The following is a 22466-nucleotide window of genomic DNA, read 5'->3' as shown; positions in this document are numbered from 1 at the left end:
CCCTAAAACAGGCCCTGCCATAGTATTTAGTGCACATGTGACTACGTCTGTCTTAGGTCAGTAACACTGCCTGGCTCCAGCCCATTCTGACAGGTTCTTTGCTCTTTAACATAACCTCCCCTTACTTACACCCATGTCAAGATGATTGTGTCTAAAAGGGTAACACTTTTGTGAGTATGCACATAATGTTTTAGAAAACCAGGGCAAGTAGGAATGGAAGGGCTACCCCATAATAATTGATAAAGCTTCCCCTTGTATTGCAGAATGATGACTTGGGTATGGATAAATGGTAAATAGTCACTGATCTGGTTCTTAAGATCAAATGGGGCCAGGCGCGATGGCTCACTCCTGTAATCCTAGCATTTTGGGCGGCCAAGGTGGGTGGATCACTTGAGGTCAGGAGTTCAAGACCAGCCTGGCCAATATGGTGAAACCCTATTTCTACTAAAAATACAAAAATTAGCCGCCATGGTGGCGCATGTCTGTAATCCCAGCTACTTGCGAGGCTGAGGCAGGAGAATCACTTGAACCCAGGAGGCGGAGGTTGCAGTGAGCCAAGATCACACCACTGCACTCCAGCCTCAGCAACAGAGCGAGACTCTGTCTCAAAAGGAAAAAAAAAAAGATCAAACGGGTTAAAGTTCCAAATTGATAGTGTAACATGCATACATGCATTTACAAATGACGATAAACAATTGACAGATGCTTTAGCTAAACTTCTTCATTTACCTGCCCTGAACTAACTCCACATGTCCTGAATTTAGTAGGTTCTAAGACACATGATAACCCTATAGGAAGTTACATGCATTGGACAACTTTGGGGATTAAATGGGATATCAGTGGTCAGAAACCCCTGACTTTAGACCAAGGCTAATTTATGGAAGAATGATTGTATAAAAATCACTTACAGAAAATGAATTTATTTGTGAGTAATCTAAATAATGATCCAATTTAAATTCCCGAGAGCTTATATACATTCATAATAATTACAGGTTTCTAGAGTACACTTTTCCGTTTAATTTGCACCCCTACCTCTTCATTGTACGCTCATTAACCTGTGAGACTGGAACAACAGAGGTCATGATTGGCCATAAGTTGTCAGTGAGCGAACAAAGAGTGACATGTCTTAGGCTAAATTCACAACAAATGAAAACTTGCGCAGGGTCCTACTGAGCCAGTACACGTAGTAATAAGACCTGGAAATCTTGGTTTTTCTCATTCCAAATTGGAGGCCCTTTTTACTAGCTCCTTTTGCCTTTTTTTGCTAATAAATATGTCATTCCTTCCTTAGTTGAATCACTTTGGTGTCCCCCTTTTTAACTTCTGGTAATAAAATAGAATCCTGCTCCTTGGCTTGTCATTTTAAAGATTCCAGATGGGGCTGTGCTCTGATAATTCGAGTTTTCCAGGACATCTCTCATTTCATACATACAGACTCCTCACATATGTAGCCACCCATAGGTAAGCCTGGGGAAATGGGAAACTTGCCCACGATATTTCAAGTCCATTACCCAAGCCCCTCAAATCAGGTATTTTTGACATTGAGAAAGATCACTTTTGGAAATAATTCAAGTCTTCCAGAAAAACAGGGTAATTCTCCTCAAGCTGCAAAATTTCTCTGTCTTCCTACTACAGATTGAGGTTTGCAGAGCCCACACTGCTATGTCTGAAATAAATTTTCAACAAACGTTGTTCAAACTGCCTAAGGAAAGAAACTTTGATTAGTTTCAGGCAGGAATTTTGAACCTAGGACTGATTTCAATCTAAAAATTGTTCTCCCACATTTTTGTGGCCTTTACTAACTTATTTACTTGCTGTTTTCAAATTCATTAATTAATGTATTAATCCTGGCTTCCTGATACATGTTTCTGAGCACCTGCAGAATGTATCTAGCCCGGCAGTAGGTGCTTTTTTCCTGTTAGGATTATTGGATCAAGAGCTCATCCTTTTATTTCCTACAGATGCTGATTCCTATAATTGTAGGCATGATGTAATTTTTAAAAAGTGCAAATTACCAATGACCCCAACATGATGAGCTCTGCAATTGTTGGTTTCCACTTGTCAAAGTCCCCATTAGTTACATCCTTTCATCTACCCCTAGAAATCAAGGCGATGGAAAAGTAAGCGTGAGGGATCGGACTCTGGCAATCGACAGATCAAGGCTGCTGGGAAAGTCATCATCCAGGATGTTGCGTGCCTCCTGCCTGTTCACAAATCGCTGGGAGAACTGTACATGTAAGTACAAAATTTCAAGTCTGCTGTACTCGTCACTTAGCTAGGATTAGCAAACCTTTTTTTTTTTTTTTTTTTTTTTTTTTTTTTTTTTTTGAGTGTGGGAATCCTTCCTTCAAAAGCAATTTCAGGAGAAGCCCAGTGTGTTAGCTTTCTGTTGCTGTGTACAAATTCTCACAAACTTAGTTTCCAACAACATTCATTTCTCATCTTCCAGTTTTTGGGGGTCATGAGTCTGGGCACAGCTTTTCTGTGTCCTTGCTCAGGGTCTCAGCAGGCGGAAATGGCATTGGCCAGGCAGTGGTCTCATCCGATGCACAGACTCCTTTTCCAAGCTTGTTCAGGTTGTCAGCAGAATTCAGACCCTTGCAGCTGTAGAACTTGTCTATAAATCTCGTCTTGAGACCAGCAGGAATGGCTCACATATGCTTCACCTTCCCTCTAAGGCCTCACCTGACGAGGTCAGCCCCACCCAGGATAGTCTCTCTGTAGGTGACTTCAAAGTCAATTGCTTAATAACATAATCACAGAAGTGATATCCCATCAACCTGGTGTCACCCACGTTCAAAGGGGTGGAGTATTGTACAAGGCATGCTGCTTTACAAAGCAGAAGAGCTATTATACAAAGCACAGCTACTTTTGTTTGGACGGAAGTGAGAGGTGAGTAATTGGCACGCAGAGGCCACCTGCAGTTCCCCTGCCTCTTCCTAAACTCGAACTCATAACAGAAAGTGTTTCCTTTGTAGTCTGTACATAGCACACTACTCTTTCTGTTAGGAACCATAGTCAGTGTCGCATGTATTTCAATGCATTTTTATTCAACCCTCAAGGCTTGGGAACTCCATAGAAAAGCTGGTTGGTAAATTGGTATTTGAGTATGGCCTCCCCTCCTGACTTTAAAGAGGTGAGCAATTTCATCTTCCCCAGGCTGGAACCCACAGATGTATTAGCATCAGCTCTAGTTAAGCTTTTCCTCTGAGTCAGATAGGAAGGAGGCCCAAGGCAAACACAGAGTAAAACATTTTGAGTAGCAAACAAAGAGGCAGTTTCTCATCTGTTTGTTGATGTGGGAAGTTACACTAGAATGAAATTTTTAATTCTTTAAAAAACATTTCAGATTGAATGTGAATGATATTCAGGAAACGTGTCAGAAGAATGCCGCTTCTGCCTTGCTTGTTGGAAGAAAGGATCTTGTCCAGGTATTGTCCATCCCTTTTGGTGGAGATTTGGATTTTTCTTCAGGAGCAAATTGTTTTTACTTCGTCACTGGCGTTTAATGACATTTTCACAGTGTGTGTCTTGATTTGGAATTCCTTTTCCGTTTTCTTTGCCAGTCTGCAGGGTTAGAGTGCCTTTCCAAATCTGGAAATTTTTCTTCCTGGTGCTTAGTTGGGAAGATCCTAAAGCATTGATTAATTTTTTTTTTTTTATTATACATCTCTTTTCTGTTCCAGTATCACGGTGATTGCTGTGTAGCTAAACTTGCGTGTCCATTTCTTTGCCATTTGCACCCTCAATTCTTTTTTTTTTCTAAAATGCTTCATTTTATGAAATATTTACCAAAGTGTTCCTTTAGGTAGAGATGTTCAGTTTTAAAATATGATTTAACATGACAAATATTTAAATTTTCTTCATCTTTGCAGCAACATATCAGTGTATTATAACAAACTATCTCTGTATTTTTTAAAACAGCTTAACTGAGATATAGCCCATCTACCATGCAATTTACTCATTTAAAATATACCATTCAGTGGTTTTGTTTTGTTTTTATTTTTTTGTGATGGAGTCTCACTCTGTCACCCAGGCTAGAGTGCAGTGGCATGATCTCGGCTCACTGCAACCTCTGCCTCCCGGGTTCAAGTGATTTTCCTGCCTCAGCCTCCCGAGTAGCTGGGGTTATAGATGTATGCCACCAAGACCAGCTAATTTTTGTATTTTTTAGTAGAGATTGGGTTTCATCATGTTGGCCAGGCTAGTCTTGAACTCCTGGCTACAAGCGATCCTTCTGCCTTGGCCTCCCAAAGTGTTGGGATTACAGGCATGAGCCACCACACCTAGCCTTTTTGTTCTTTATGCTTGTGTTGAAGATATGTTTACTATTTTGCAAAGAGTTGCAGAAGTAAATGCAAGAGTCACTGTTTCTGTTAAGGACATTTAGGAAATGTATATTATCAGTGAGGAAATAACATGCCTAAATTTTTAGCCAGGGTAGTAAACATCTTATCTTATCCCAGAAAGTCATCAACTTCCTTTAGTACTGATTCACTAGGTCATTGATTATAGAGATGAATGTGAACTTCAGGTTTCTCCTTTTCGATAATACCTTCTATATATTTTTCAACTATGTTAGTGCTACATGATTTAATTGATTTTGCATGCCTAATGCTTCTCTACCTGTTTCTCAGTGTCTTTGTTTGCCTATTCTTTCTCCTTAAGATTGCAAACTCCTTGATTCAAAGTCCATATCTTCTTTCTTTTGAGTATCTCAGAGTCTAGTATAATGTTTTCCAGTTAATGGGTATACAGTGATGTGCTGCTACTAAGAAAGGTTTTCCAGACAATAGTATTTGATTTTTTTTTTTTTCCGAGACGGAGTCTCACTCTGTCGCCCAGGCTGGAGTGCAGTGGCACAATCTTGGCTCACTGCAACCTCTGCCTCCTGGGTTCAAGCGATTCTTCTGCCTTAGCCTCACAAGTAACTGGGACTACAGGCGTGTGCCGCCACGCCCAGCTAATTTTGTATTTTTAGTAGAGACGGGGTTTCACCATATTGGCCAGGCTGGTCTCGAACTCCTGACCTCGTGATTTGCCCTCCTTGTCCTCCCAAAGTGCTGGGATTACAAGCGTGAGCCACGGGGTCCGCTGTATTTGATTTTTAAAGGTATTGTGGGGGTGGGGGCTTTGCTTATGACATGATGGGTGTAGCCTATGCCTTGGACTTAAATAGACACTTAGTGGCTATTGGTTTCTGCTCGATGGCTCCAGGCCCCATGGGATTTCAAGTCGGGAGATATTCCTCAGATTTGATGTCAACAAAAAGAAAGCCAAATCCATTTTGTCTTGGCCTATTTTTATTATTCTTACATTTTAGCTTCAGAGAGGATACTGAAACTTTTATAATGAAGGCAACAAAGTCTTTCATTATTCAGGTAAAGAAGGACAGATCTTAAATGTGTTACAGACTGTCTTTTTTTTCCTCCCTGCCAACCCCACTTACTGATGAAGCAGCATTTTAAAAAGTCATGTGAGGTTAGGCACAGTGACTCACACCTGTAATCCCAGCACTTTTTGGGGCTGAGGTGGGCGTATCACTTGAGTCCAGGAGTTCCAGACCAGCCTGGCCAACATGGCAAAAACCCATCTCTACTAAAAATACAAAAATTAGCCAGGTGTGGTGGCGCATGCCTGTAATCCTAGATACTCGGGAGGCTGAGGCAGGAGGGTGGCTTGAACCCACGAGGCAGAGGTTGCAGTGAGCCGTGACCGTGCCACGGCACTCCAGCTTGGACGACAGAGCGAGACTCTGTCTCAAAAAAGTAAAATAAAATAAAAGGTCATGTGAGTTAGTGGTTAAGTAGATGACCCATTGAAATTATTACACTGTGTCATTTCTCTGAAGCTTGCTTTTAATGAGAAGTTTTTAAGCCTAGTGTTTCTCAAACTTTAGAGTGCGCTTAACTCCCCGAAGGAGTTGGTGAAAATGTAAACGCTGATTCAGTAGAACTAACTGGGACCTAAACTTCTGCATTTCAATAAGGTTCCAGCTTTTGCTGCCCCCAGAGTAGCAAGGCATCGGGTTTTATATGGAAGACAGATGGGGTTGCTTCACGGTTTCGGTTCTTGTCCTTGCCAGTTTGAGTTTGTATTTCTCTTTGATCTGTCCAGGTTTGGTCGCTGGCTACGGTAGCTACAGATCTTTGCCTTGGTCCGAAATCTGACCCAGATTTGGAAACACCCTGGGCTCGACATCCATTTGGGCGGCAGCTGCTGGAGTCCCTGTAGGTTATGAGAGCTAAAAGTGAGAAAAATGAGTGATGTCCGTTTTTGGTCTGTGAACACTTGAAATGTCATCACCTAAGAGAAAGGTGCAGAGGCCCGAGGAATGAAAGGAAGGAGTAGGATCTTTCCTTTCAGTGCTGAAATAATTTCTGTGCAGAACAAACTTCTTACAGCAGACAGAACTATACAATACTTGTCATTTATGACAAGGATTTGAGACCCCTGAGACTCATGTATCCTTTAGAGATTCATGCGTTAGTCCACAGATCACGTCAGTCTGAACACAGGAGTTTGAGCTCATGATATGGTAAGTTTCTTCTTGAAAGCTCTAGGGTCTCACCTTTGAGAACTGTGTGTTGGTGTTCATGTTTGCCAGAGACCACGACACTTTCACCCTGTTAGGCAATTCGAGAAAACACTGCCTTTGTGTTCAGTTTATTGCACTGACATGTGGCAAACTGGAATATACTATACAATATAATTTAACACGAAGTAAAACCATTTGAATCTCCATAACTTGGAGGCCCAGGGCCTGGGGAGAGAAACGCTCCTGCCTTCAGGTTGAGGTTTTATTTATGCATTAAGGCCACCCCTGGGACACGTGTTCATGCTTCCGTTTCCTTGTCGCTAACATAGGGATGATAAGGTTTGCTCTACCTACTTCGTGTAAGACTCAAATAAGATAGTGAGTGTGAAAACACAAATATTAGACATTGAGTGATAGGAAGACAGTAATATTATTCATTCTTAAAGGCAAAGCCCCTCTGATTCCTTACTCACATTCTAGCCTAATCTTCCTGAAAGGACAAAGGGGATATGAGTACCTAAAGAGTAGAAACACTCCTTGTTGTTCTTACCTAATAGCTCATCTTCATAACTGCACCTCCAAAGTCGATTGCCTGCTAGCATACTGTGGTGGTCCAGTGTCCTCTGGGCTCCTCCATGTAGCTTTAGGTTATATAAATGGCATGTATGGGAATCCCCCAAAAGCAGTGTGATTCTTCCTTGGAGCTGGGAGGACAGAGAGCGTGTATTGGCTCGTTCAGATGTCAGGTTAGTCCACTTAATTCTTGGAGAAGCCAATTCATGTTTAAGCCCATGCCTGAGTGTTAGCCAGAGGCTTTGAGATGCGTTCTGTAGATCATTTGTAATACGTCGATGTCTTATATTCCAAAACAAGTTTAGGCAAACTCAAAGTAGGTCAAACCACTGGATCTGTAGAAAGCCCTCATTCCTGACGGTTTTTGAGGCCAAATCAAGAATCCTCGCATCCCACCCCGTGACAGTAACACGCCATGACTGTGATCGTGTTCCCCCTCAGTCCCTCCTCCTGACTTGTCTTCTTTCCTCTCACCTTTTCCTCAGGTTGGCTCACTATTGCCGGCTCCGGGATGTCCAGACACTGGCAATGCTCTGTAGCGTGTTCGAAGCCCAGTCTCGGCCTCAGGGGATACCAAACCCCTTTGGGCCTTTTCCCAACCGTTCTTCTAATCTTGTGGTGTCCCATAGTCGATATGTAAGTTTGTCCTTTTCTGGTTTTGTCTGATTTTTTTTTTTTTTAGATGGAGTTTTACTCTATTGTCCAGGCTGGAGTGCAGTGGCACGATCTCAGCTCACTGCAACCTCTGCCTCCTGGGTTCAAACAATTCTCGTGCCTCAGCCTCCTGAATAGCTGGGATTACAGGCATGCACCACCAATCCCAGTATATTTTTGTATTTTTAGTAGAGATGAGGTTTCACCATGTTGAGCAGGCTGGTCTCGATCCCCTGACCTCAGGTGTTCTGCCTTCCTTGGCCTCCCAAAGTGCTAGGATTACAGGCATGAGCCACCGCGCTTGGCCTGCTGTTTTCTTAATGTGAACTGTCATGGGGAACAGTATTCTGATGCTAGTCCTGTTGGTTCTTCTCTTTCCATCTGTAGCCTAGCTTTACCTCTTCCGGTTCGTGCTCCAGTATGTCAGACCCAGGGCTCAGCACTGGCGGCTGGAACATAGGTTTGTATGGAAATGACTTAGCCCACGCCGGATTTTTAGTTCTCTGATAGCTGTGCATATGTAAGCTTTAGTTGATGCTTAGTCTCCATATTTTTTCTTGTTTCTTATTTCTCTTTACATGTACTGTGATAGGGATCCTCTTGCTGGAGGCCTGGCTTTGCAGGTTGAACAGGCCACGTTCTGGGGGTCTTTGTGCCTTTTGCTGTATTGCTTTTCATCTCATAACCTTGAGAAACTGACAATGGGACTTCCCGCTGTTCACCCCCAAAATCCAACCCTTATCCTTTCTCCTTCACATGCCCTTTCCATGTTCATCTGCCGCCTACTCCTTCCCACAAACGCTTTCAGTGTAGACAAATACAGCTGGATCTGACTCCAGCTGATCATAAAGCTATTTGCGGAGTAGGTGTATTTGTATTTCCTGGAATTTTTTTAAGAAACAGTTTTTTAAAATGATCTTAATTTTCCTGATTTCAAAAGTAGCTCATGCCCAGTGAAGAAAAGCAAACACGAAGTATTAGAGAAGAAAATTGTAATCGTTGATCTCCCACCTAGGAATAGCGTCCATTAACGTTCTAGAACATTTCCATCCATTCTTTGTGTGCAGGAGTGTGGTCATTCCATATATGTGACTTTGTGTTCTATTTTTTATTAAATCATGAGCAAATATTGTTCAAAAAGTCTTTGTAAATAATGACTACATAACATTCCACTATATCTCTGTGCCATCATTTGCTTTATTTATTTATTTAGTTAGTTAGTTTTTTGAGATGGAGTCTTGCTGTGTTGCCCAGGCTGGAGTGCAATGGCGTGATCTTGACCCACTGCACCCTCCACCTCCCAGGTTCAAGCAATTCTCCTGCCTCAGCCTCCCGAGTAGCTGGGATTACAGTCACGTGCTAGTATGCCCAGCTAATTTTTGTATTTTTTTTTTTTTAGTAGAGATGGGTTTCACCATGTTCGTCAGGCTGGTCTCAAACCTCTGACTTCAGGTGATCTGCCCGCCTCGGCCTCCCAAAGTGCTGGGATTCCAGGCATGAGCCACCATGCCCAGCCCATCATTTGCTTTAGCATCATGTGTGTGTACTTAGCTATCAGGTTCTCTTAGTAATAAATACCTGGGCAAAAAGGTAAGGGTAGGAAAGAGTTCTGTTTAGTTACATTTCTCAGAGTATTCAGCCTCACTTACTTTTCTTCTGGGAAATCCATTGGCCACACGCGGTCTTATGAGACTTCAGATATTTTCCATGCCTTCTCTGATTGCCATCTTCCCTTCGCATTTGATTTTCTTTAGCGGGGAGAGAGGTAGAGCACTTGTCCTCCCCCTGGGGAGAATCCTCACCGGAAGAGCTCCGCTTTGGGAGTCTGACCTGCAGTGATCCCCGGGAGCGGGAACGCGACCAGCATGATAAAAATAAAAGGTAACCACCCTCCCAGGTGAGAGCTGCGATGCCAGGACTCCAGTTTCTCCACAATCACAACTCTTGCGCCTTTTTTTTTTTTTTTTTTTTTTGGACACAGAGTCTTACTCTGTCGCCAGGTTGGAGTGCAGTGGCGGAATCTCAGCTCACTGCAACCTCTGCTTCCCAGGCTCAAGTGATTCTCCTGCCTCAGCCTCCTGAGTAGCTGGGATTACAGGCACATGCCACCATGCCCAGCTAATTTTTTGTATTTTTAGTAGAGACAGAGTTTCACCATGTTGGCCAGGCTGGTCTCAAACTCCTGACCTCAAGTGATCTGCCAGCCTCGGCCTCCAAAAGTGCGGGGAGTGACAGGTGTGAGCCACCGTGCCTGGCCAGGACTGTTGCTTTAAGAAGGGCATGTTAAGTGCCATTTAGGATCAAGCTCATTTTTTCTTAAAGGAACTGACAGGAAATCTTTTTCACTTTCTCTAGGCTCCTGGACCCCGCCAACACCCAGCAATTTGATGACTTTAAGAAATGCTATGGGGAAATCCTCTACCGTTGGGGTCTGAGAGAGAAGCGAGCCGAAGTGTTGAAGTTTGTCTCCTGTCCTCCTGACCCTCACAAAGGGATCGGTGAGTATGCATTTCTCTCTCTCTTCCTATCACTGTCTGAAAGATCCTGTAATTTAATTTGTCCACAGCATCAGACTTGGAATGAAGTTTCAGCTTCTCATTTCTAAGCAGAAATTTCAAAGGCATTTTGAGTCCATTCCAAGCTTCTGAAAAGCCCTTGCATTTCATAACAGGATGAAATCTTTTTTTTTTTTTTTTTGGGATGGAGTCTCACTCTTGTCGCCCAGGCTGGAGTGCAGTGGTGCGATCTCGGCTCACGGCAACCTTTGCCTCCCGGGTTCAAACTTCTCCTCCCTCAGCCTCCCAAGTAGCTGGGATTATAGGTGCCTGCTATCATGCCCAGCTAAATTTTTGTACTTTTAGTAGAGATGAAGTTTCACCATGTTGGCCAGGCTGGTCTCGAACTCCTGACCTCAGGTGATATGCCTGCCTCGGCCTCCCAGATTGCTGGGATTACAGGTGTGAGCCATGGCGCCTGGTCCAGGATGAAATTTCTATTGCAATAGAAGTAGTTTATATACAGTACTCCAGCGTGGATCAGAGGGATGGATATTTCTTCATTTATTCCTCTATGTGTCCAACTCCTCTTAGGCACAGTGCCCACACATTCCTTCCCTGCATGGAGCTTACAACTGAGTGGGGGGGGATATTAAATAATTTCAAATAAATATTCACAAGCAAACAAAAACGATGTGGGGGCAGGGAGAACAGAGAGGGAGAATCTTAAGAGAGGAATTGAGGTGTGTTAGGAAGGCCTCCAAGGAGCTGCGGTCTGAAGGTTTAAAGGAACCATGGAGCCATCAGTGCAGAGTGGTGAAAAGAGCGTCCCACACTGAGGGTCAGGCCCCAGGGAAATGACTGTCGTTGTGAACAAGCGAAGGAAGGTGGCGTGGTGTGGCTGGAGTACAGTGGGGAGAAGAGCGGTATCAAATTAGAGTGTAGAGTACTTAGGATTGTGTCAGGCAGGGGCTTGTAAGTTGCAGTAAAGAATTCGGATTCAGCCAGACATGGTGACTCACGCCTGTAATCCCAGCACTTTGGGAGGCCAAGTCCGGCAGATCACTTGAGGCCAGGGGTTTGAGACTAGCCTGGCCAACATGGTGAAACCCCGTCTCTACTAAAAATACAAAATTAGCCAGGCATGGTGGCGCACACCAATAATCCCAGCTACTTGGGAGGCTGAGGCAGGAGAATCGCTTGAACCCAGGAGGCAGAGGTTGCAGTGAACCGAGATCATGCCATTGCACTCCAGCCTGAGTGACAGAGTGAGACTCCATCTCAAAAAAAAGAAAGCAAAAAACAACAACAAAAAAGAAACAGTTAAATGAATGGAAAAGATTTCATCTAGGGAGTGATGAGGTGGGCAGTGGCAGGGAATGCTGGGTTTTGTAATAAGATGCGTAGAATGATTTGACTCTCTTAAATTGTGTAGGTATAGTTTCTTTTCCTTTCTTTTCTTTTCTTTTTTTTGTTTTTGAGACAGAGTGTGTCTCTGTTGCCCAGGCTGGAGTGCAGTCACGCGATCTCGGCTCACTGCAACCTCTGCCTCCCAAGTGCAAGCGATTTTCATGCCTCAGCCTCCCAAGTAGCTGGGACTACAGGCGCCCGCCACCATGCCACTTGTATTTTTAGTAGAGACACTAAAATACAATACAATTAATAGGAATTTTTAGTTGAGATAGTAAAATACAATACAAATACCACTTGTATTTTTGGTAGAGACGGGGTTTCGCCATGTTGTCCAGGCTGGTCTTGAACTACTGGCCTCAAATGATGCGTCCGCCTCGGCCTCCTAGAGTGCTGGGAGTACAGATGTGAGACACCATACTTTCTATTTGAAGAAACAAACTAGAGTAATATGTAGGTTTAGGTAGTGAATTTCAAGGATTATTTTAACAGAGATTATGTTGGTATGTGTACCTGAAGAAATGTAAAGACACAAAATGCTATGTGGGCAACATTTTTTCAGAGCATCTAAATGTATGAAAGTATCTCAGGAAAAGATTAATGATGGCCTGGAGCAATTTGTCTTTTAAAAATTAGTTTTCAGGAAAACATGAATCATGGAGATACAGAGCTGATGTATCAGCCCATCAGTTAGCTAAACCCTTATTGACATCTGCTTTTATAAAGTGTCATGCTGGATTCTGTGGGATGTACAAAGAAATAAAAAGTGTGGTTTGGCGGGTCAAGATGTCTGTAGTGCAGTCAGAGAGTCTGAAATACAAACTCAGGAAGACTTAATGGTAGTTAAGGATGAATAATGTATCCTAACTTCAATAAAAGCAATGTCACAAGGTTTATAAAGCAGGGCAGGATTGTAAAAGATGGACTCACAGACAAAAGCAGTAAAAGAAGTATTTTCTTTTCTTTCTCTTTTTTTTTTTTTTTTTTTGAGATGGAGTCTCGCTCTGTCGCCCAGGCTGGAGTGCAATGGAACAATCTCGGGTCACTGCAACCTCCACCTCCTTGATCATCCCATATCCACAGACTTCAGCATAGCAAATTTGAGGGACAAAGTTAGTTTCATTGGGATTCAGTATTTACAGATGGGGCTCATGGTTTCATTCATTTTATGGGGATACTGTTAAATAGAGTATTCCCTTAAAGAAAGTCTCAGGATATAAGATGATGTTTTTGTTTTTGTTTCTGATTGTGGTATGTGATGTGCTTGGTCTTAATGGTGGCAGAGCAAAGCGATTGCTTTCCCAGCCTCCTCATGGGGAGAATTCCCTCCCTAGAGGCACAGAGCTGCTCACCTAAATTTCGTTCAGCAGTTTATTGGTTCAGTATATTAATTTAACGTCTTATTTCTTTGGCCAGTTTTATTTACTTTTGTGTAATAGGTGATGTTGATTAATACACAAGACTTTTTGTTGTATGGTTGACAAACTGGAGCCATATGATCCTGCACCTTTGGAATTCGCTTCCTCCTGGAAGTTTTGAAAAGCCTTGGAATCATGCTTTGATTGTTCTATGTGCTGGGAGTATTTTTATGGTCTTTGTTAGTTTGTCTGTTAGGACCCAAGAATGATTCATTTCATCCCTATCAAGTTTCACTGGCAAAACCTATCCTGTCGTCCTGTGCCTCTTACCTGTGATCCTCAGGGTAGTCAGTGTTTCTGGCCTGTCAGGAAATGACATCTGTACTTTGTACAAGGCTGGGATTCCCTAAGCCAAAGAAGTTTCCTGGGAGGACTTGTGGGCTGCATGTCCACATATGAAGCAATCTCCTCCCCTTCATAATGACTTATCATACCTAGTTTATTTTATTTATTTATTTATTTATTTTTTTGAGATGGAGGCTTGCTCTTTCGCCCAGGCTGGAGTGCGGTGGCGCAATCTCGGCTCACTGCAAGCTCCGCCTGCCGGGTTTACGCCATTCTCCTGCCTCAGCCTCCCGAGTAGCTGGGACTAGAGGCGCCCGCCACCATGCCCGGCTAATTTTTTTGTATTTTTAGTAGAGACAGCCTTTCACCATGTGAGCCAGGATGGTCTCAATCTCCTGACCTCGGGATCCGCCAGCCTCGGCCTCCCAGAGTGCTAGGATTACAGACGTGAGCAACCGTGCCTGGCCGTATCATACCTAATTTAAATGAGATTTGAATCTAAATGTGATGTTTTGGGCATGACCTTGGCTGTAAATTTGATCTATCCATGTATATCGTGATAAGGAGGAGGGCAGCTTCTTTTATTTTTTATTTTTTAAATTGTTATAAAATAGAGACAGAGTCTCACTATGTCGTCCATTGTGGTCTCAAATTCTTGGGTTCAAGTGATCCTTCCATCTCAGCCTCCCAGCATGCTGGGATTAGGAGCATGAGCCGCCACACCCAGCCCCAGCAGACTCACTGAACCTGTATAAATATTTTGTCATGGAAAGAAAAGGCCTTTGTGTGGTACTTACCCATTGTTCTGAGCACTTCTGCAGATGAGGTTAATCAACATATGATATTTCCTATGGAATTATTGTTCTAAGGTTTCCTAATGATTTGGTATCTTGTAGTCTCTATTAAGATCTTTTTTGGATTTTTTTTCCTCCTGAAGGTAATTGGAATAAGATACCATTGTCAGAGTGTTTCATTTCAATGTTTATCATGTGTTAAACTGAGGGGTAGAGATGGAGCAAAAAAAAGGAAAGAATGTTTTCTCCTTTCTAGTAGAAAATAGATCATTAGCCAGAATTAAATTTTTCCATCAGTTGTATTCAGTCTCTGCTAAGTAATTCTTGTTCTAATTATCTTGGAATCTCTACCCATCTGCTTTCACTAAAGTCATCTGCTTCTGAACCAAAAAGTCCTAGAAATCCTGATCCATTCCACAGCCTGACAAGTGTCTCCTGGTGGCAATGGTGTTTGGCTTGTTTGTTTTTTGAGACAGAGTCTCACTCTGTCACCCAGGCTGCAGTGCAGAGGCATGACCACAGCTCACTGCAGCCTCGACCTGCTGGGCTCAACAACCCTCTCACCACAGTCTCCCGAGTAGCTGGGACCACAGGCATACACCATCATGCCCGGCTAATTTTTTAGAAAATGTTTTTGTAGAGATGGGGTCTCGCCATGTTGCCCAGGCTGGTCTCAAACTCCTGGGCTCAAGTGATACCCCTACCTCGGCCTCGCAAAGTGCTGGGATTACAGGCATGAGAAACTGCTTCTGGCTGGTGTCAGCTTATTTGGAAAGTTGGTATTCAGGAATCTTCAGTAATATCAGTAGTGAAGAGTACCTTTATTAGTGCCTAAAGAGGCTTTATTTTGACATGTCTTCTATAAGTTTCTATTTCTGACCTATTGTTTATAGCAGGTGACTTTAGGCAAGTGTGAGGCAAAAGCAGAAACTGGCAGTTGGCAATAATGCGAAATGGCTCTGGCTAGTTTATGATAACAGTATCGTATGGAGCAGAAAAACACGTAATCATTTCTTAAGGATTCAGTTAGTGATTCCCCAACACTAAAATATTTTGGACTCTGAGGATATTGACAAATCTCCAGGCTCTTTTAATTCATCCCGTAAAATGTTTGTAAGGTTACTGCCAAACGAAAGGAGTACTCTATTTTCTTTTTAGTTTTGTTTTCTTTTTTCGTGGAGGGGGTGCTGTGGGGGGAACAAGGTCTCTCTCTGTTGCCCAGGCTGGAGTGCAGTGGTGCAGTCTTGGCTCACTGTAACCTCTGCCGCCCAGGTTCAAGCAGTTCTCCTACCTCAGCCTTCCAGGTATTATAGGTGTGCACCGCCACGCCCAGCTAATTTTTTTGTTTTTAGTGGAGATGGGTTTTGCCATGTTGGCCAGGCTGGTCTCGAACTCCTGGCCTCAGGTGATCCACCCACCTCGGTCTCCCAGAGTGCTGGGATTACAGACGAGAGCCACGGCACCCGGCCAAGTACTGTATTTTCATTTTAAACATAAGTTTAAAAAATAAATTTGTTGAAAGATATGCCAGTCTTTGTAACAGACATGAGTATCCTTCTATTGATCTTGAAAGAAGTTGTGGAAAAATTCCCATTAATAATCTTGCACTTGAGTAAAGTTCCCCAGGGAGGTTGAACTTCCCTATTTGATTTCTCATATTGTGGGTTTAACAAATACAAGAGCTTTTACAATAATGCTAAACTATTAAAAGTATAGAGAATGCCAGACATTCGCAGTCATTTCTGGCTTCCCTCCTTCCTATAGTGAGGGAACAAATCTGTAGTGTTGGCCACTTGTCATCTGGAGAGTTCTACATGTAGCCGACATGTGAAGACAGTGAGAGCTTTATTTTTCCAAATTTGGGAAAAGGCATTTTGAGAAAGAGTTGTCAGAGGTGATTCGATATAAGCATAAGTTATTATATGCCTAAAGACAAGACGCTGTAACATACTTGGTTCAGAATGATGATATTTAAAATAAACACAGCAGGCGGGATGCAGTGGCTCATGCCTATAATCCCAGCACTTTGGGAAGCTGAGGCAGGCGGATCACCTGAGGTTAGGAGTTTGAGACCAGCCTAGCCAACATGGTGAAACCCCCTCTCTACTAGAAATACAAAAATTAGCCGGGCATGTTGGCAGGCACTTGTAATCCCAGCTACTCGGGAGGCTGAGGCAGGAGAATCGCTTGAATCCGTGAGGCGGAGGTTGCAGTGAGCTGAGATCGCACCATTGCACTCCAAACTGGGTGACAAGAGCGAGACTTCATCTCAAAAAAAAAAATAAATAAATAAAAATAAATAAATAAACACAGCAGCAAATAATTAAGAACCCTAGACTTTTCAGAAGTAGATTTTTGTTTAATATAATTCAAAAGCATGACAAAAAGCACCAGAAATTAACCAGCTGTCAAGTGAGATTATTTTGGTGCTGTAGGGAACCCTCTTATCCTGGCACAGAATCACATTTGACATTTTCTTTGTCACTAAACAGTTTTCTTAGGAAGTATTGTTTTTTTCCTCTTAAAGTGTATATCATTTGATTTTGTTTAAAAATGTTAAGATACCTTTGTGTGTTTGTGTGTGCGTGTGTGTGTTTTGAGATGTACACAAAACCAGCAAATTTAAATATTTTAACTTTAAAATATACTAACTTTATCAGCACATTCAATAAGACAATACCCTCAGCACATTGACTGATCGTTTTAATAAAACTGGAACATTTCTTTGATGAACTAACAGAACACGTCGATTATATTGAATATAGATTCATATCTCATACTTGGCAAGTGGTATCTGCTTTGCAATTTGTATCTAGTAGAGCCCCAGCCTCCCGGAGTCATTCTTCTTCCCTCAGAGACCCAGAGAAAACCTGGAACCATTGGCGACCGACACTCTTTTTTTTTTTTTTTTTTTTTTTTTTTGAGACGGGGTCTGGCTCTGTCGCCCGGGCTAGAGTGCAGTGGCCGGATCTCAGCTCACTGCAAGCTCCGCCCCCCGGGTTTACGCCATTCTCCTGCCTCAGCCTCCCGAGTAGCTGGGACTACAGGCGCCCGCCGCCTCGCCCGGCTAGTTTTTTGTATTTTTTAGTAGAGACGGGGTTTCACCGTGTTCGCCAGGATGGTCTCGATCTCCTGACCTCGTGATCCGCCCGTCTCGGCCTCCCAAAGTGCTGGGATTACAGGCTTGAGCCACCGCGCCCGGCCGGCGACCGACACTCTTAGTGGATTGTCAGGGAAAATTCTAAAGGCAACCAGATGTGAGACACCTTGCCCACTGTTTGGGGAACACATTCTACATCCCTTTGTATGCCCTAAAGTGGTGAGAGGAGGCGCGCACCAGCAAGGTCCACGGGCGTCTGCCCATCCTTCTCAACCGGTTCGTCTGCTGAGCCATCCCATTGTGTATATACCGGGAAGAGGCAAGGGAGGGCGTCCTGGGGTTTTTGTGTTTTCTGTCTTTGTGAATTTAGATCTCCTTAGAAATTGTCCAGATCCCCCCAAAGATCATTCACTAATTAATGAAATGAAATATTAGTTCAGGGTCTTAAAGTTAACAAGGATCTTGAAACCTATATTTAATCTGATTCACTGTAGAGAAACACAATTATTAATGATACTGTGAGATGACATTTTAATAATTTTACCCAGATAGATATGGAGAATAATTAAGTTTACAGTTATCTCAGGTACCAAAGAACAAACCCTTTTAAACATTAGAATTACATTTACCTGAACACACAATATTTACATTCTCTTAATGTTAAATGTTGGCCAATAAAACCAGTAATGAAAATTTGAGAGTTTTCAACTAATTAGGCTTTTCATGAGAATATAACCAAAGTTTGTACATAATATAAAAAATTATGCTTAGAGGGAGAAGACGTAGCTATTTTGAAACCAAAATTATCAAACTAGTCTGATTTGTCTCAGGATCTGCCTTAATTGGGACTATCATAAAATATGCCCTTAGGTACCACATATCAGAGGAGTTTTTACTGGCGTATTTTTCTAACCACCAATTGTCATTCAACAGAGCAGCCAGTTCTGCTGGAAGAAAGGACCCTCCCTCCGTTGTAAGAGGGAAGGAGAGGTGGGAGATTGGAAGATGCCTGGTGTAATGATGAGGGGAAGTGAGAGGAGAGGCCGGCGGGTGCAGGAGCGGGGAGAAAAGACCTGAGGGAGGAGTTTGCTGAATGTGGCGGAGGCCCGAAGTCACCCTCTCGGGGACAGAAGGGAACACAGGCTCTGTGCAGGGCTAGGTGTTGTGTCTGTTGGTGATCGTGTGTATGAAGTGAGATGCATTTCTTGACCATGGGCCTTTCTGCAGGATTGCTCAGCCTCTTGTGGGCAGGCATGGAATGGGCAGGTGATATGGTTCATCCCGGGTAGAGGTTTTGCCAGGTGGTGCAGGAGATGGGCAAAGGAATTGAAGGCATTTGCAAAACAAGTGATTATTATAAAGTGAGTCCATGTAATTCAGGTTGGCCAAAGGGCAAACTGCAGCTAGAAAGGGGCAGGTGGACCAAAGGGTTAGTGGTGGTGGGTTAGGGACGAGGGCAAAGACCTGAATGGCCGGGTGGGCACAGGGTTAGTGGTGTAGGTTTGGGAGACCTCCAGGATTGTGCTAAGATCTGGGGTAGAGAGAAAATTGAGAGCCGAGAACAAGTCTCCAGTGAATGGGGGCGTGTCTCCAGAATGTCCTTAGATGACACAGAGAGAAGGGGGAAAGGCTGGTGAAGCTGGGTGACGTTGGCCTCCAGCAGAAGGTCCATGGTCTGGAGGCGGTGATGGGGCCCAGTCCCCACCCCACTGCCCCTGCAGTCAGAGGACTTAAGTAAGAAATGGCCTTTCATCCAAAGGCCAGCAGAGGCGGGAGGGTCAGTTGATGAGGAGATTATTGCCAGCAGAGTAGACAGAGCAGGTTTCACTCGGGGTAGCCCAGTGGAACCAGTCCTTGCCCGGCGGTGGAGCAGCACCGTGGTGTCCTGACTTGGGTCAGTGGTGAGTGGGCAGTAGCAGGCGTTGGTAAAACCAGTCTGCCCTCTGCTGAAGCGTTACTACTGAGTCATTCAGTTCTTTCACCTGTTCAACATCTCCTGCGTGCCAGGCCCTGCCAGCCGTCGGGGTGGGAAGAGGCATCAGATGCAGCTGCCCCATGCTGTGGGGCACTGGGTTTCCACGTGGGACCCCTGAGAAAATACAGTACTCAACCAGGTGCAGTGGCTCAGAAGGAGTTCTGATTTAAAACAAACAAACAAAAAACAGAAAATGGGCTGGGCGCGGTGGCTCACGCCTGTAATCCCAGCACTTTGGGAGGCCAAGGCAGGTGGATGACCTGAGGTCAGGAGTTCGAGACAAGCCTGGCCAACATGGCGAAACCCATCTCTACTAAAAATATAAACTTAGCCAGGGGTGGTGGCAGGTGCCTGTAATTCCAGCCACTCGGGAGGCTGAGGCAGGACACTTGAACCCGGGCTGTGAAGGTTGCAGTGAGCCAAGATTGTACCATTGCACTCGAGCCTGAGCAACAAGAGTGAAACTCTGTCTCAAAAAGAAAAAACCAAAAAAAACAGAAAATGCAAACCACTGGTCTAAGAATCTGCCGGAGTCTTAAGAGGAAGACGTCCTTCTTCCCAGCAAGCCCCAGTTTCCTTTTTCAGAACTCAACTCATGCTGCCTCTTGTTTTGCCCATCCCTGCCCATTTCCAGAGTTCGGCGTGTACTGCAGCCACTGCCGGAGTGAGGTCCGTGGCACGCAGTGTGCCATCTGCAAAGGCTTCACGTTCCAGTGTGCCATCTGCCATGTGGCTGTGCGGGGATCGTCCAATTTCTGCCTGACCTGTGGGCACGGTGGCCACACCAGCCACATGATGGAGTGGTTTCGGACCCAGGAGGTGTGTCCCACTGGGTGTGGGTGCCACTGCCTGCTTGAAAGCACTTTCTGAACCTGCAGACCACGGGTGTTGTCTGAAATCCCAGATGACCCATAAATGCCCCTGACAAGCTGTCTGTCAGGGGAGAGGCTCCAGAACCTCAATTCGTCCCCAGTGAGATGGGAGGATGGTCCCCCCAGGACTGTGCAGTGTCAGCTCTTGGTGGGCCTCTGCCTTCTCTTCTGCTTGGCTACCTGATGTGGCTGTCACTGTGGGAAGATGAGGGGAGAAGTGCAGAGCTGCGCTTGTGTGTTGTCTATGTCGGCTGAGCTGCCAAGGGGGAGGTTTTCATGGAGAACAGCACCTGGCTCCAGGCCGATGTTACCCTGTAAGATGTTAGCCTTAAACCGCCGAGCGGTGTTCTCCTGAAGCCAATGGAGAGACCAGAGTCAGATGGAAAAGACAGTCTCCTGAGCCCGAGGACAGTGGGTCGGAATTGAATCAACAAATGGGCCTATGGCATTGTGGCTTTAGAAGCTGGTACATTTACTGAGCTGATGGACAGTGGCCTTCTAAAATATGACACTTAAATTGTAAATATGCACTGTACTTAAGGATTCTTAAGATGTATTTTTTTGTTTGTTATTTCTCCTCCAGCTGCTATCCCTTGGCTAATAAAATTCTCGTAATTATTTGAAAAAAAAAAGAGAGAAAGTTAAACAACATTTTGGTGAATCATTTTTTACCCTACTTCTAATTGCAGGTAGCTATTTTGAATAGGACCAAAGTCAGTGCTCTGATTTTTAAAGGAAATGCTGATTTACTTTTGTCATCTGACAGGAGAAAATAGAATTTGACATTTAAGGTTCTTCCCAACCCCAAGAGTCTTCTTATTTCTTCTAGCAGAAGGAGGATGAGATTGCTGTGCAGCATGGATAGAAAAGTCTCCCTTGGCCAGGCATAGTGCTTCACGCCTGTAATCCCAACACTTCAGGAGGCAAAAGTGGGAGGATCACCTGAGCTCAGGAGTTCGAGACCAGCCTGGGCAACATAGGAGATCCCATCTCTGCAAAAAATTTAAAAAATAGGCTGGGTGCGATGGCTCATGCCTGTAATCCCAGCACTTTGGGAGGCCAAGGTGGGAGGATCACCTGAGGTCAGGAGTTCAAGACCAGCCTGGGCAACATAAGGAGATCCCATCTCGGTAAAAAATTTTAAAAATAGGCCAAGCGTGGTGGCTCATGCCTGTAATCCCAGCACTTTGGGAGGCCAAGGCAGGAGGATCACCTGAAGTCAGGAGTTTGAGACCAGCCTGGCCAACGTGGTATAACCCCATCTCTACTAAAAATACAAAAATTAGCTGGGCATGGTGGTGGGTGCCTGTAATCTCAGGTACTGGGGAGGCTAAGATAGGAGAATCACTTGAACTGGGAAGCAGAGGTTGCAGCGAGCCAAGATTATGCCATTGCACTCCAGCCTGGGTGACAAGAGTGAGACTCCGTCTCAAAAAAAGAAAAAAAAATTTTTTTAAATAGCTGGTTGTGGTGGCACATGCCTGTGGTCCCAGCTACTTGGGGTGCCGAGATGGGAGGATCACTTGAGTCCAGGAGGTCGAGGCTGCAGTGAGCCTTGATTGTACCACTGTACTCCAGCCTGGGCAAAGAGTGAGACCCTGTCAATAAGCCAGTCTTCCTTGCCTCTGTGCAGATGGGCTGGGTTCCAGTGAGTGCCCTCACTCTTCCTTTGGGTTCTCTTGCACACTGCCTGTGTTTGCCTGTGTTCTGAGTAGTTGTAACACCTGTGTCCACCAATTCTTCAGAATGACTTTCTTTTTTTTAAGTTAATTTTTTTTTTTTTTTTTAAGAGAGAGACAGGGTCTCACTCTATCACCCACACTGGAGAGTGATGATGCAATCATAGCTCACTGTAGCCTCTCTCACCTGAGCTCAAGTGATCCTCCCACCTCAGCCTCCTGAGTAGCTGGGACTACTACAGGTGTGCACCACCACGCCTGGCTAATTTCAGAATGATTTTCAACTTCACATTTTGTATGTGCCAGTGAAAAGAAATCTTTTTTATTATTTATATTGAAATATCTATTTCTGTTTCTTAGAATGTTACAGTTCCAAGTAGATTAACTTAGGGACTAGAACATGTCCCATAATATGAGAGTATTGTGTATTCGTGTGTTTCAAACTCCAGTTCAGGACCCATTAGTGGATTGTGACATTGATCTACTGCGGAAAATCAGCATTTAAAACAATGAAACGGTGTAGGAGAAAAATGATCAGAATGTACCATGCATAACTAAGGAAAATGTTTTGTGTAACTTGTTTATGAGTGTGCAGCACACGTGTGCACAGGTGTACACCGGATCACAGTGTAAACTCATTTCTTACCGAAAGTTATAGTCAAAACCATTTTCA

The 22466-nt window shown here is 44.1% G+C and overlaps 1 protein-coding gene and 1 long non-coding RNA gene across 12 annotated transcripts in view; one reads left to right on the top strand and one right to left on the bottom strand.

Annotated features, from left to right (window-relative positions):
- Positions 1 to 22466, top strand: part of WDR59 (WD repeat domain 59) — a 128780-nt gene that overhangs the window by 96228 nt on the left and 10086 nt on the right. For 6 of the 11 annotated variants that reach the window (XM_077984678.1, XM_028840800.2, XM_001109464.5 and 3 more), the window contains 8 exons: positions 2102 to 2235; positions 3350 to 3431; positions 6118 to 6230; positions 7597 to 7747; positions 8153 to 8225; positions 9520 to 9646; positions 10121 to 10263; positions 19877 to 20760. In XM_077984678.1, the coding sequence (XP_077840804.1) occupies positions 2102 to 2235; positions 3350 to 3431; positions 6118 to 6230; positions 7597 to 7747; positions 8153 to 8225; positions 9520 to 9646; positions 10121 to 10263; positions 19877 to 20112 (1059 nt within the window). In that variant the 3' untranslated portion in view covers positions 20113 to 20760. Of the gene's footprint in view, positions 1 to 2101; positions 2236 to 3349; positions 3432 to 6117; positions 6231 to 7596; positions 7812 to 8108; positions 8230 to 9519; positions 9647 to 10120; positions 10497 to 19876; positions 20761 to 22466 lie in introns of those variants that run through there. The other 5 variants (XR_013411204.1, XR_013411203.1, XM_077984677.1 and 2 more) reach the window with 3 other exon arrangements.
- Positions 16338 to 19436, bottom strand: LOC144337739 (uncharacterized). Its single transcript, XR_013411223.1, has 2 exons — positions 17192 to 19436; positions 16338 to 16995 (listed from the first exon to the last, which is right to left on the bottom strand). It is a non-coding gene; the product is annotated as an uncharacterized LOC144337739 (long non-coding RNA).

Source organism: Macaca mulatta, chromosome 20, assembly GCF_049350105.2.
Source record: "Macaca mulatta isolate MMU2019108-1 chromosome 20, T2T-MMU8v2.0, whole genome shotgun sequence".
NCBI classification, from domain to species: domain Eukaryota; kingdom Metazoa; phylum Chordata; class Mammalia; order Primates; family Cercopithecidae; genus Macaca; species Macaca mulatta.
This window is presented reverse-complemented; position numbering and strand designations above follow the sequence as displayed.